At 42.0% G+C, this 14,776-nt stretch overlaps 1 protein-coding gene across 3 annotated transcripts in view; it reads left to right on the top strand.

The window, feature by feature from the left end:
- The window catches only part of palm2akap2 (PALM2 and AKAP2 fusion), a 60,192-nt gene that overhangs the window by 15,441 nt on the left and 29,975 nt on the right, over positions 1–14,776 (top strand). For 2 of the 3 annotated variants that reach the window (XM_029515855.1, XM_029515854.1), the window contains exons 4-7: positions 9,751–9,865; positions 10,348–10,369; positions 11,147–11,272; positions 12,330–13,178. In XM_029515855.1, the coding sequence (XP_029371715.1) occupies positions 9,751–9,865; positions 10,348–10,369; positions 11,147–11,272; positions 12,330–13,178 (1,112 nt within the window). The remainder of the gene's footprint in view (positions 1–9,750; positions 9,866–10,347; positions 10,370–11,146; positions 11,273–12,329; positions 13,179–14,776) is intronic. The other variant, XM_029515857.1, reaches the window with a different exon arrangement.

The raw sequence follows: 14,776 nt of genomic DNA, 5'->3' as shown, positions 1-14,776 counted from the left end.
CAGCCACTAGTGTTTTCTGCTGGGATGGTGGCACCTCCGCCATTTGTGACACCACACTAACACTTGAGGTTCAGAACATGCCCAACATCAACATGACTCCTGCTTGTGGTATGGATTACAGGATTTGTAAGCGTTGTTATCATTGCATAGCCAACGTTAGCATTAACAGCAGTTCACTCACCAGTCTGGCGAAGAGCTTCAGCTATGGTTGCATATACAGCCCCCCCAATTGGATCTTTCAAATCTCTACTACAAGACTGCATTTGGCAGTCCCCTGGAAAACACGATGAGTATAATATATTCATCTGCATGACAAAAAAAGTCTTTGAAAGCACCTAAAGTGCAAAGGAATTAAAAAAAAAATGAAAAGGGGAAAAAGGAACCTAACTAAATAAGATTTTTTTTTCTCTGTATTTTGCGCAACACAGTTCACAGCTTCCAGCAGTAAACATGGGAGTAAAGTGTAGAGGGGCAATACAACCCCAGATAAACTCTTCATGAAGAATAATAATTTTAATGGAATTCTGGTTATGGAAATTTTTCAGTAGTGGAGGAGAACACTGGCAACACTGGAAGCACAATTCAGACAAATCTAAAGTGCAGATTTATTATTCGTACTGTGCGTGTGTGAGCAAAGGCAATCAAAGTGTCGATCAATTTGGCATCCATGAGTCCCACTCAAGTTCCACCTCCTCATCTATCAACTGTCTGCTGAAGGACACTTTGTTTGCCAGCAGCTACTGTAACTTATTACCAACTCTGAAATAACATCAGCATTCTGTAGTATAAACAGAACAGCAGTGAATGGTCAAAGAGAGAGCATTGTAGACTTGGAGGACAGTTTTGATTGTGGAGCCGCTCCATGTGAATCACTTCATTCAGCTGCTACTCAATAGACGATAGATTTTTGTGGTTTTAATTACTTGCGAAAGCAATTAAAAGCACAAAGATAGCTATTTCTGCTGCACTATTATTTGTTTATGGTCTGGCTTCACTTATTTTATGGTGCATGCTTTAGAGCGGAGCCAGCTCCTGCTTTATTCACTACCTCAGAGGATCTTTTCATTGTTTCAGACCGTTTTGAGTTTCACCTGTGACTACTGCAGGACAGGTAGTCACGGCGTGCACAAAAATCCGCACTGAAACCAAATTTATGCTCAAAATGTAGAACATTCCTTTAAGAAACGACTTGTTTTGTTTTAGACACATTTCCAAGTGACAGGCATTTCCTTACCATTGCCTGTACTTCTCCACTGCCATCTTGAAGCCAGACCCGCTCACTTTTTTCAGATTCTGAACGCTGTCTCTCCAAAAACTCCACATTTGGGAAGGATCAGATAACCAGGTGTTTTTTCCGCAAATGCATACATAAGCAGGAGCAACATTTTTCAGGCGATAAATGTTGTATCCCAGGAACTATACCGGGGATGTGTGCTACAAATTACTTCAAGAGAAACTCAGCTGTCTGAAATTAAATTCTCAAGGCTTTCGGAAATCGATCTCCTGCGGGTCACATAAAATCACAGAAAGCATTTGTGGGTGTCCTAAAGAGTGCCCCTTTGCTACACAGGTCCTAAACTTGAACTCTTTTACTTTTACAACTTTTGATTGTGTGAGATGTCACACTGTAAGAGCACGGGAAAAAGGCAGGACACTGAGGGACACCTCACACCCATCTGTGTGCGCGCATTTCAGGCAGAGGGTGTGGTGTCTATATTTACACTCTGTGGGACATCCCAGAATATCCCGTAACCCAGGCAACTGGAGTCTTTCCAATACTGATAGGGACGGAGGCGAAAAGTTGGGACAAATCTTGTCTGCGTGTGATCTTTGTCTGTGTGTAAAGCCACAATCATGTATAAACATATGAAAACAACACCTGCCTCCACCTATAAACATTTATAAAATAGACTCCACTGTCTTGTGACTAATAGCGCAGAAGCTCAGACGTCGTGCCCATCCCACTTTTACTGCTGTTAGACTAACAACACAGGCACTAGCAGACACTTTAATGACAGAAAGTGACGAAGACAAAACTGCAGCTCTTCCGCAGATGTATTTTTTTCCTCATGCCCTGCCGAACATGAAAGCAGGAGTGAAAAAGAGTAGGAACAGATGTATCTGTTTATGGAGAACAAATCTAGTGCAACTGAGCATTAATTTTATCAAGTAAAAATGGTAAATAAACAAGCAAGAAAGAAAGAGTCCTTTCATATTATCCATACATTTATGCAAACGTCATGGAAAAGATTTTAAAAGACGAAGAGGCCAACAGCAGTGCCTTTGTGTGGTATTGTAAGTGTTGCCTGCCGATGACCTTAAACTGGAAATCATGTAAAGTGAGGGGGAAAAACACTAACAGTCCAATCTTTGTGCAGACTGTTTCATACACATACTTGTGGTCATTGAACCTGGAGGGAACAGACAATAAAGGAAAAAGAGGCAGGGAAATAGAAACAGTTTGTGTGGTAACCCTACAAGAGGCTCTCACAGCGCGACGGAGCGATGAAGAAATAGCTGCCATTGTGTGCAGGAGGAGCTGCTAACTTTGCAGAGCAAGGAGAAAACACAGACAGAGGGAGACAGCAGAAGCAGCACTGGTGGTTTTACAGATATCCCTATCATTACATGCACAGGCTAAGTAAACAGAGAGAGCAGGACAGTGTGGCAATGACCCTTCCCGTATCCACGCTGTGCCACTTTTGGATCACCGCTTGTTTCCTACTGTCCAGACGGCTCTATGCAGATGTTGCCATTGCAGGGGAGCAGTCTGGTTTGTGTCACTCCACAGCACCAGGGAAAGTTTCTCGACTCGTAAGAAAAGTGATTTGCAGAGTCTTTTTTTTTTTTATGTTATTTAAAACACACAGTTTTGGTGATATAGTGATTAAAAACAGCACTAAAATGATGCTATGTATTTGTAAAGCTGTGTACTTAATCTCTTTTTGTATTGGCAAATATTTCTCACGTGCAATTAAGCACAGTATAGTTTTGGTTATGGCAGCACAAAGAATGTACTCATCTACCTTCATGTATGTAATTACTGACACAGTCCCATATTTTCTGTTCTTATCATCTACTAACCTACCATACCTGTGGTGTTATGGGGAATCGTATGCAACTTGGCCTTTTGGCCTGTCAGAGCCATGCTAACTCTCTATATTTCCACAAACGATGTGAACAGGAGCCGTGTCAATCATCTCATCTAATTATCGTCAGTCAAACTAGCATATGTGATCAAAAGTCAGACTATTATTTGATCAAGAGATCCGCATCCTTCTTTTCCTCCGTATGTGTATGCAAGCACAAAAATGCAAAGCTTCATTTCCCTTGAGTCAGTCCACTTCACTGACCTGATTTCTCCACAGAAACCTTTCATCTTATCTCTTCTAACTATCAATCAAATACCAAACCAGAACATGTCTTAACTATAAACACAACCCTAACCCACAAAAGTAGTCTGTACAATATGTGAGCTCCCACAAGAAGTCTGACTACGGCAAACTATACTTATTGCAACCAGCCCATTGAAATGCCCTGGAAGTTACATAACACTCTAAGAATATTTGTCTTTGGCTTCACAGTGGCAGTATGAGAGCACAAAGCTTTTAACTGAACAAGAAAGTGCAGGGTAGTTCAGCTGTATACCAACGGAAAGTCGACTTGCCCCCCCTTTCTGAACTCATCCACACTTGAGAAACTTTTTAGCTCGAGTCAAATTCAAGCGCAGTGAAGACAAAATGGAAAAGACTGAATTTATTTAGTCCGAAATTAGTTCCAGAAAGTTCGACTCAAGATCCCATATTTGAACAGACTAGACAGCCTCCTGTTGCTTTATCTCTAAACTTCGGGTCACAGTTTTAAGTTAAGGTGTTTAGCTCAAATTTCCAAAAATCTAACACATCATACATTTGGTGTCTCTCCTTGTGTCAAAACAAATCTTTTCAGGCAAACAGATAGTATACACAGAGGGATGAAATGTGCTGTGCTCCATCACAGCCATTTGTTTGAACAAAGCATGACTGTCTCATCATTCCTGAGGGACACTGGAGTGTTTATGGTCTGGCTTTTATCCTCCCTTTCTTTTGAGTTTTCTAAATGAACCATATTAAAACAGTTCCTCTCAGTCCAAGATCGGTTTAGATTAGACGAATTACTACTTTTGCAAAAGGTTGTTTGTTAAAAGTTTAAAGTGCATTTAGTTTGTCATCGAATACAGAATATTGTGTATGAATGTGTGATTTGTTTGATCAAGTGATCATTCAGTTGATCATGACTTTAATTGAACACCAAATGTGGAGACAGCTAAACCAAGTCCCTTCAGAGCAGTTACTATACTGGATAATACTGGACCACCATTTATTTAGCACTTGTTTGATCTGAGTAAATTATAGCTCACACAATAGCTTCCCAACACCTCTAATAGAGAGCTTTGGGTTTATAGATTAGTGTGTGGCCCTGTCATTATGCCCACAGCACAACCTGTAATTTGTGTTTTGTGTAGACATTGACATTGAAACAATGGGACAAATGAAGACCTGAAACAGATATATCAATAATGTATCTTTCATTGATTTGTAGCCAAGGACACTTAATCCTGCTTGACAAAAGTGGGAAGTAACACAGAACTGTATAATGTCAGCTATTGTGTCCGACTATGTAAGCAGGGAACCAAAAAAAAAAAAAAAAGAAAAAGATCAGAACTTTTTAACCCTCCAAATGATATTGGAAGGGGACCTGGGGTGGTGGACGTATACCAAACGTACAAACCCTCTCAAGTGATGTGTTCAATTAACATGGGCCAACAGCAGGTGCTCCTCACCTGCTTCCATTTCGTTGCTCTTCATCTTGTTAGTGACCTGGAAAACATACTGTAGCAGTCAAGACGAGACAGAAACAGGACATGCTCTATCACAGCATATAAATATCTTCCATCGTGTGTCAGCAGACCGTAAGTGGCGGCATGCAGATAAATTATACAGCTTTGATAAATTGCAATGGGGGAAAAAAACTAAATGTTATGAAGGACTTTTTTTTTGGGGGGGGGATTCACTCATATCTTCACTTTTACAGTCACCTCCTCATATTGACAGACAGCTCCGCCTTAGTCTAAGTGGTAACTCTCAACACTCATCTTTGAGTCACATGCTGTTTTGTGCCCGTACTGCCCAAGCAATATTTAGCTGTTTAAGTGTGCCATTACTTCTCAACTCAGTTTCAGCATCTTGCACTAGCTCTTTCACCTTGACTCAACTAAAGCTAAAACTTAGCCCTTTAAAATGATTGTTTTTACCCTGAGAAACAAAAACGTGAAATCGTCCAGGAGAAGAACTGTGTAATGTTAAAAACGCACTCTTATTTACGGTGCAGTTACACTTTATTTCTCTTTCTCCTTCATTGGCCAACACACACACACACACACAAACACCCAGCTGTCGACCCCATCTCTTCCTGTATGATGTGGAAAGCAGTTGGTGTCCACCCAGTTGTATCCATGGTAACTGCCCTGTGGTTAGTTGCCCGGGTGGGACAACGACATCACTGGTCTCTTCCTGGAGATAGCAACATTGCCAGACGAAAGAAAAAGCAGGGAAAATGAGGAGCAGAGAGGAGGAACAATGTCAGATCATGACCTCATGTAACACACACCACAGATGTGCACACATGCAAAAACCATCATATCTTATCCTGAATTAAGGATGGCAGTCACCCATTGGTGAAACGGTTAGATGGACTTGTGAGATTAGACTTCACAATATAGCATGTTCTTGTTTTTAAATGGTGAGCCAAAGGTGCATTGTTTATACTGCATGAGGTGTCATTTGAAAAGCAGCTGCAGCACGTTGCTGATTCTCTATCTGTGCACATGGTTTGGTCGTGTTTGAAGTTCCATCACTAGAGGGTGCCAGACATGAGTATGACCAGTGTGTTCGACTTTTCTTGACAATGACAATTTTCTTCACAATGCAAGGATTAACAAAGTCAGAAAAGTATGTATTCTAAATCCAGTCTGCTTGTCCTGTAGAAATGCTGTATTTTTGAGGTTTGTAATCCAGATTTGTGCTGATCTATTTTTTTTTTATTTTATTTTTAGGGTGTAGTCTCTTTAAAGATGGCTATTCATCCTACATAAATGTAGTAAAATTAGTGTGTACTCTGGATGCCATTTTCTCTCACACCTTGGTTGCTGCCTTCATTACAACTCCTTTCCACATCCACTTCTTGAATAGATTCACACTGGATGAACTCTGTACCTGCATCCCCTCTTTCAGCCATTTGGGCAAAACCTCATGCAGGCCATTGGAAACAGAGGTAAAATCCATTTCCTGTCAGAAAGGGAAAAAAGGAAATGAGCTAGGGAGGAGGAAGGAAGCACAGAGAGACAAGAGGAATGGTATTCAAACAACTACTATGTTTAGAACAGACGCAAGGTAATTAAAAAAAAAAAAAAAGAACAACAACAGACGCAAGGTACAACACAACGAGACATGAGTGAGGAATCTTTAATCTACATGTGCGCTCATGGCTGTTCTCTTGCACTCAAGCATGGCAGGGATAGGACAAGTTAATCCCCAAACGTTTCATTTATTTGATGTATCTGTCACCTTCTTCTGTCTCTCTGCTTTCTGCGTACTGTTCATTTTTTTTGTGGAGCAGTTTACTCCATGTCTGAGGAGCGTAAGTAAAAGTTGATGATGCAACACAGCTAATAAGTTACAGCAGCTTCTTCCGTTCCGGCCTGTCCAGATGTCAGTTCCATAAGAGGTTAGCACAAACAGCTTGCTATATTTCCATGCTGCTGCCATAGTGCAACATAGTCAGCAGATTTTTATCTTTTGTGGCAAATTTATCTGATAATAGTGTAGTAATACAATTATACATGTTATTATGCTGCCATTGCAAATAGTAATAAAATTATCACAATAAGTAGGAATAAAACAAGACTATATTACCTACCACTTGATATTTTGGATGGATAATAAAAGTTAAATGTCGTTCTCTCATACAGGTATTTCCACACTTAGCATAGCATATTCTACACCCTTGCTTACTGAAAAGTACAAGAAAGCACAGTAAATGTGTTAGAAATGTTGAGCTGAAGAGACAGGACGTGCAACAATCAATGTGCCCATTCCTCTTACCTCAAGATTTCTCTTTTATTTTATTTGTTACATACATAGTTACATACAACATATTGTCTATTGTAGGGCACATTTGTTTTTCGTTCTCTGGACTGACTTGAGTGTATGACACCAGATGTTTACTCGAGATCATTTGACAATGTCACTATGAGAAACTCTTGTCTAGAATAGTCAACAAAACAAAGAGGGTCACTTAAATGAGCTGATTGCACATTGTGATGTGGTCCTTGCAACTCATTCCAAGGTGAAGTAATTGTTTCTTGTGCCAACAGTTTTAGGCTACGTAGTCCAGCATGACTGTGTTACTTTATAATTAACAACTGAATATAAATAATTACTACAGGCCAGGCCACAAAATACATTCAGCTATGAGGTTGGAGAAATTTTCAAAAGTTATTTAAGAAGAGATAGGATCTCTAAGAAGGATCATTGGTTCTTTTAAGTGGCTTTCACCTGTGTAATGCCATCTACTGTATACCATAGGTACAAACACAATCAATATTTCATAAAGCTGCTGAGTTGCTATCAAGTTCCTGTCTGTCCTGCATAAGCTGGGTGCCTTATAATGAACAATGCACTCTGATAAGATGCTGGTTGTCTCCTAAATAGACAATAGTTTTCCAATGTCTCCCGGTTGTGTTGTAGCAAAAACAATCAACTGTTTCAATGCACATACCCTTGAATTGTCTGATTTTAAAATAACACTGAATGGCCCTGAACTACGGTGACTACTATGATCTGGACAATAGCTTTAGAGCCATGTTATCTCAGGATACGATAAGAAACTGGTCTTATGCGTTTGTTGAAAACTCATATGTAATTAAGCTTCAGGATGCAAACACACAGCGACTGCATTCAGCAGAGACAAACAACATTAGCAGATGCAGCAAACAAAAGCTTTGCTTCTTAGCGCTGACTAATGCTACAGCTGCTCCAAACCAACACAGAAACCTCAACTGTGAAATGTGCAGGCATGTAATATATATCACACTATTTGGCTAAGTTCTGTGAGAGCATGCATATGAACGGGGCACTTTATGCTGTCAGTGTTATGGTTAAGTTATGGTGCTGCAGTGTATTAGGGTATAACATCCATGTAACACGGATGATGTTGGCAGATCATACCATGTGTAATGTGTTGATTTCTTCAGTCAAACTTCCCCACCACACAAACACCAGCTTTTCCTCTGATATCATTTGCTGAAACGACTCCCAGAATATCCCTCCGATAACTGAATTGGGCCCAAAGAAGCGTATAACTTCTCTCAGGTGCTTCAGATAAAAGTCCCCTGGATCGTAAACAGTATCATCAGTGAAGTACGGCCTAGTGCACATTCATGATAACTGACGTTGATATTATGAGTAAATGTCATTGATTCTGGACCACTGTGGGAAGATCCCCCGTTTATGTCATTGTTATTAACTATGCTATTGCTTTGATGCGCGCATGCTCACACACAGACACACAAATTCCTTGTGTCCCCCAGGAGTCTATTTTGAAGTGGTCTGAGCACTGGCAATAAGTGAGGAAGCAACTCTGGTCCTCCTCCCTGCCTGCTTCCTAGAATTGTTATTAGATCCATCTCGAATATCCTCGTGAACAACGAATGTGTCTGATCTGTGTGTATGCAGGCCTATTTTAGGGGCAGTTTCACCACTGATGCTAAATCTTGAGACAGAAAAAAATTGGAGCTTATGTGCGAGTTTCTCAAAGCAGCAGTGGCAGATAATATGACTCATTATACGCCATCACAAAATTTACGAAGAACGGAGTGTGTAATGGTGGCTGATGGTGCAAAGGCAACAGCTGCTATGAAAACCAGCACCATCTCTTGCTCTTGTTTTAGAAGTCACCATGCTGAACATTGCAGCTCCCAAACTACACACAGGAATTCTCACTCTATCCTTAATCCATATTGGCATACAGGATATGGTGCAAGGGTTAATTTGTGAAATGACTCATTCAGAATTACATGATATTTTGTAGAGAACTGCTTTGTTCTATTGCCATGACTTTGCCACATTCCACTGGGGCTTTATATAAACAATGAGGCTGCTTCAGTGAACGTGGATCATTTTTTTCTAACCTCTGAAAGCATTGGTAATTAGTGTGAAACACAGCTCACCGTTCTGAACACCATTAAACTGTGCTGCCCAATAAACAATGAGACTACAATATGGTGATGGCGATTTTTTTATCAGGCAAAGCAAGAGATGGTCGTGATCTCCCATGTCTGTCAGGTCATTTCATGTTACAGCATCTGGATTATCCTGATGTGGAAAAGATGATAAATTCATTCACACAAGACATGCTGAGAGCAGACTTCAAGGCCCTGAGCCAGGTCGCCTGAGGTACATGAAGGCCGTGTATTGTTCTGTATTTTTACCTACAAGGAGAAACAAGTGGTTTTCAAACTAGCTGACCACAGATGTCCTTTATAATAAATCACCCACTGTAAATACAGATTCTTGGGTTGTTGTTTTTTTTTGTTTGTTTGTTTGTTTTTTGTTCTTTTTCTTTGCTTCCATTCCTGTTTTTAAAGAATTTAAAAGTATTTTTTTTGTTGTTGTTGTTAATTCTGCATTTTTTCTGATGTCCAATTGACAGGCTGGAGTCAGAAATCGGTGCGCTTGAAAGTGAAGAGTCTCAGATCTCAGCCAAAGAGCAGGTTCTGCGAGAGCGTCTGAAAGAGACAGAGCGCTCCATAGAAGACCTGCAGAAGGTACAAGAAGACATGTTATACTAAAATAATGCTAACTAGTGGTACTGACATCTCCCACTGGGGATTATCAGTTGGTTTTTATTTTGTTGTTCTTCTATGGTTTGCACATATATTAGTTTGTGTAAATTAGAAACTGTGAAAATATCTGTGTAGATCTCCTGTTGCTAATTAAACATGAGTGTGAAAAAGCAAAAAGCCAACATGCTAAGCTTTAACGACGTTGTTAAAAGTTATTTAAATGGACCAAGCAATCGTTTTGTTGCAGATGTTAACTTTTGGGGCGGTTAAAGGGTTGCAATAACGCTCGCTAAAAGTTTTGTAAATATTAGCAATACTCTTGTTTTAAACAATGTTTTTATTCAACAACTCGTTTATTCTTAAAAAGTAGAAAACAAAAAAAACAAACAATTAAACATACATCCAAAAAAAACCAAAAAAACATTCCACTATGCCTCATGGATATTCTCTTGTCTCTCTTTCAGAGTCTGATGACCCAGGATGGAGGTATGAGCAATGACACACACACACACACACACGTAAATGCACATCTCACTGGGATGCTGTCTACCCCAGAGTTATTGTTGTTTCCTAGCAATTGGGGTCCCTCTCTCTCTCTGTATTTTTGTATGTGTGTGTGTTTGTGCATGCGTGTGTGTGTGGATAATAGTCTCGCTGAGGCAGGAGAGATGCAGGCCAGTGCATGCTCCTGAAGCCCGAAGCACACACACAGACACATATGAGCATGCACGCAGACACACTCATGCACTAAAACACACACATACACACACAGACCTCAGCTCAGCGAGACTATTGAAGCGAACACACACACAAGGCCATGACTCTGCAGCCTGCGACCATTGCCTTTATCCCCCGCCTATTCACCAACAAGCCCTGTAAGCCCCTAAGCTTTGTTCCTGACATCACACAAGCACACACACAAAGCAGTAACGAATACACAAAAGTACACGCACACACATACACATACTTCTGCTGCATAAGCACTGAACCTCAGGGGTGCTGGAGTTGCCGGGGACACAGAAACATACATAGAGTTTGTGTGTGTGTCTAATATGGGGCGGGCAGGGTCACTCAGGGGTGTGGTTACCTTTTCTGGTGGGGGGCTGGGCTGTTATGTGTGTATATGTTTTTGTGTCAGGGTGTGGTGACACATCACTGAGGTGTGTGTGTGTGTGTGTCTGTACGTGCGTGTGGCTCTGCCTCTCGGCCTCTAACGTCTCTCTGATTGTGTGTCATTTCCCTTCCTGTGCTCCTGCTCACTAGATGCCACCTGCTGCATGTCTGCCCCCCTCTCGGACTGCACGGAACCCGATCCTGACCACCTCATCCTGGCCACACAGTCCCGGACCAGCCCACCTGCCAGTGGAGAGCACAACATACCAAGACCTGGTAAGACACGGGGAGGAATGGAGGATGAGAGAGAGGGAGGGAGGGAGGATGGGAGGAATGTTTTGGGCTGCGGCCAAGTTGGATTGTAACCCGGCCAACCCATACAGACATTGGGAGCAATCAGGTATGAAAGTGCACGTTTGTGCGCTTTCAGTGAGATCCTATGCAAACCATCAAATGTAACTGTTCCATGTGTGCGAAGAAAAACTAACACAATCATCAATGCAGAATGTAACCTGTGAGTATTTACAAGATGAAAATGTATACTGTACGGTTCAAATAAATTGTTTTTATGAGCAAAAATAAATTATTAAATTTATATCAGTTTCAATTCACTTATCAGTACCATTCCATTCACCTTAGTGGAAGAAGCAGCAATTTGTGAAATCATATATTGTGTCAGTCTCAAAGTGTCCATGACAGGATTAGTATATAGATATTTTTTATGTTTTTGTTTTAGATTAATATTATGGCATTGTTAAATTCTGTTTATTACTATAAACTTTTGTTTTGTTCTCAGGGATTTAAAATATTTTTGTCAAAATTCAGATTTTTCACAAAGTCCCTCTTCTACATTGAAACTTTCTGTTTGAATTAGTTAAAAGCAAAATCTAAAATTGTTGATACCTTATTTTAGTCTCTTTGTCTCTTTGTAGAGCTGCTGACTTGGCTCCACAAAATGAAGGCTTAGCTTCTGGGTCACTTTGATTAAATTAGACCGTTGTTATTACCAATATGTAACTGTCATGATTTCACATCAGGAAGGAAATATAGGAAACTACAATATTTATTTCCAGTTGACTCACCTGCATCTGTGGTTTGGGTATCCAAAGAGCACCTTCTCTTGTGTTAATTTGATTAATAGCTGTTTTGTTAGACAACACTGTGTCCACATGCTCACGCTTCACTCTCTCCACCCTTTTCCTCCCAACACCCCCCACCCCCTCCACTGCCCCCCCATCCCTTCACTCTTTCTTTAAACCCTTCTCCCTCCTGCATAAACCCCTCCTCCTTCCCCTCTCTCCTCCCATTCACTTTCTCCCTCCCCTCCTAACAGCCATGTTTGCCATGGAGATCAACGTGCAGCATGACCCACAGACCGGCGAGCAGCGTATCCTGTCAGCCAACCGTGTTAACCCACTGGAGGCAGCGTCACGCGGCGTCAAAGTCTATGACGATGGAAGAAAAGTAGTCTACGAGGTCACTTCCTCTGGGGGTGTGTCTACTACTGCCGTGGAGAATGGGTGGAGCTCCGAACAGGTTGACCAACTGGTCCAGCGCGCTGCAAGACCTGTGGTACGAGGAGCAGGAGCAGGAGGAGGAGGAGGAGATGGCAGAAGGGGTCAGGTCACGGTGACCCCAGCTTCCCCACAGGCTTACGTTTCCCCAGCAGACGTTGACGATCTGTCCCCGCCCTCCTGCGCCCCGCCATCCATCCCTTCCAGTCCTCCAGCCCAAGTCACCCTCCAGAGAGAGACGCGGCTGGGAATGATGCCCCCATCTGCTCCTATCACAACCCAGCCCATCTCCTCCGCCTACCCAGGCAACGAGCTCACTTCTCCACCTCAAGCCAGCGCAGAGCACCCAGTCACCATGGTGTTCCTTGGCTACCAGGACGTTGATGACACGAGCGAGAGCAGGCGACTGCTAGGCTTTGATGGTGCAGTGAAGGCTGAGGTGGTTCTGATTGATGAAGATGACGAGAAATCCCTGAGAGAGAAGACGGTCACTGACCTATCCATCATCGATGGCACAGCAGCCGACCTCGTGTCGGGGCGGCCGGCCACATCTGAAGCCGTCAGCACGGAACTGTCATCTGACGGCCGTGAGCCTGACAGCGCCTCTTCGCCTCCTGCGAATCCTGACAACAATGCAGCTCCCCCACCCAGCCTCACCCCCGCCACAGGTACAGACAAGAGGAAACGCTGCGAGTGCTGCATCCTCATGTGACTGAATCTTCTTCCTCTTCTACCCACCCACCCACCCTTTTATTATTACCCACAATACCCCTCTCTCCTTCTCTGTCTCTGGATGGTTACTAACAGAAGCCCTGCCTTCCTCCTCCTCTGGACTTTGACTGGCTGGCACACACACACACACTCACACACACACACACACATGCACATTAATGTCTGACCTTTGACTTTTTACATTTTCACCTCCACATCTCTTCTTTTTCGTTAGCCACTCTGTCGCCATGGAGGCCCTGCCTGCCTGCCTTCCTTCATTCTCCTGCAACAACACAATATGTTTTTTAAATTCAAATCATGATGCAGGAACTAGGCTGCTGTTGTGCTGTGGAATTTACAGGGAGAGCAGACAGAAAAATGAGGAAATTTATGGTTCTTGTCAAGCAACTCAAACCAGGTTATTTAAACGTCCTCTCAGTGTCAGTAAAACTCTGTGGACAATCAGTCACATTGCCAAGCTGTGGAACCAAACAGTAGGTTTGGATGTAAGGACAATCAACCAGCTCACCGCCTTGAAAAAGGCAGTTTATAAAACATTCAAAAAGACAGACACCACTCTCACTTTTTTTTTTTTTTTAAATTCCTCTATTCAGTCACTTTCCACCTGCTTTTCTCTCCAACCCTAACATATTCCTGCTGTTGTCTGTATACATAAACACATGCATACCACACACCCAACCTATGAACTCGAACAACCTGCACCCCTCTTCCTTCCACAGACTCTCTCTGACCGGGGCGGAGAGGAGGTTACTTATTGCCTTGGTTTCTTTATGTGCCTCTTCATTCTACCACATCCTAACAAACGATAGAGATAATTAGAAGTTTGTAATAGATGTTTATTTCAGTTTGCTGTTGTTATCTGAACATTTTCCTCTTGTTTCTTTTGAAACTTGGAAGGCCATTGAATTGTTGGGATGCCTGTTTCCGTGGGAAACTGAGGTTTTTGACACTGTAGTTTGTAGTAACAGGACTCTCACACTCTTTTCCTCATTTCTCTCTTATTCTCTCTCTCTCTTTCTGATAAGTTTTCTCCATTAACTCCAGCTATTCCACTGCTGAGGTCATTTCCTCCTATTCTGGCACTTCCTTACCAATAAGAAGTCAAGGAACACCTTTTGGCAGCCCGTAGGATCTATATAGCCAACTTTTCCTGTGTGTCTAAAGGATATAGAGCACAGGAAGCTAACGGCAGCTTAATGAGTTCATTCTGGCAGCAAAACGGCACACATTTCCAGCTATTAAAAAACAAACATAGGTCACACACTAACAGCCTGAGCACAAAGATGGGATTAATTAATGTTAACAAGCACTAGCAGATTACTAAATGACAGCAGTGCTTGCTTCATCTGTTAGACAAAGTTTCTGTACTGGTCTAGTTGTGTTTATCTTCCTGTCCATTAAATTCATGAAATCAAGGTCACCAGAGATCCATTTTACTCTTAAGAGACTGAAAACACTGCCAGCTCTTGCTATAGCCACCAGCCAAGCCCCCATATACAAGGGTGCTACAAATATTGTGGCCTGGGTGTCATTA

Source organism: Echeneis naucrates, chromosome 12 (assembly GCF_900963305.1).
Source record: "Echeneis naucrates chromosome 12, fEcheNa1.1, whole genome shotgun sequence".
Classification (NCBI taxonomy): Eukaryota; Metazoa; Chordata; class Actinopteri; order Carangiformes; family Echeneidae; genus Echeneis; species Echeneis naucrates.
This window is presented reverse-complemented; position numbering and strand designations above follow the sequence as displayed.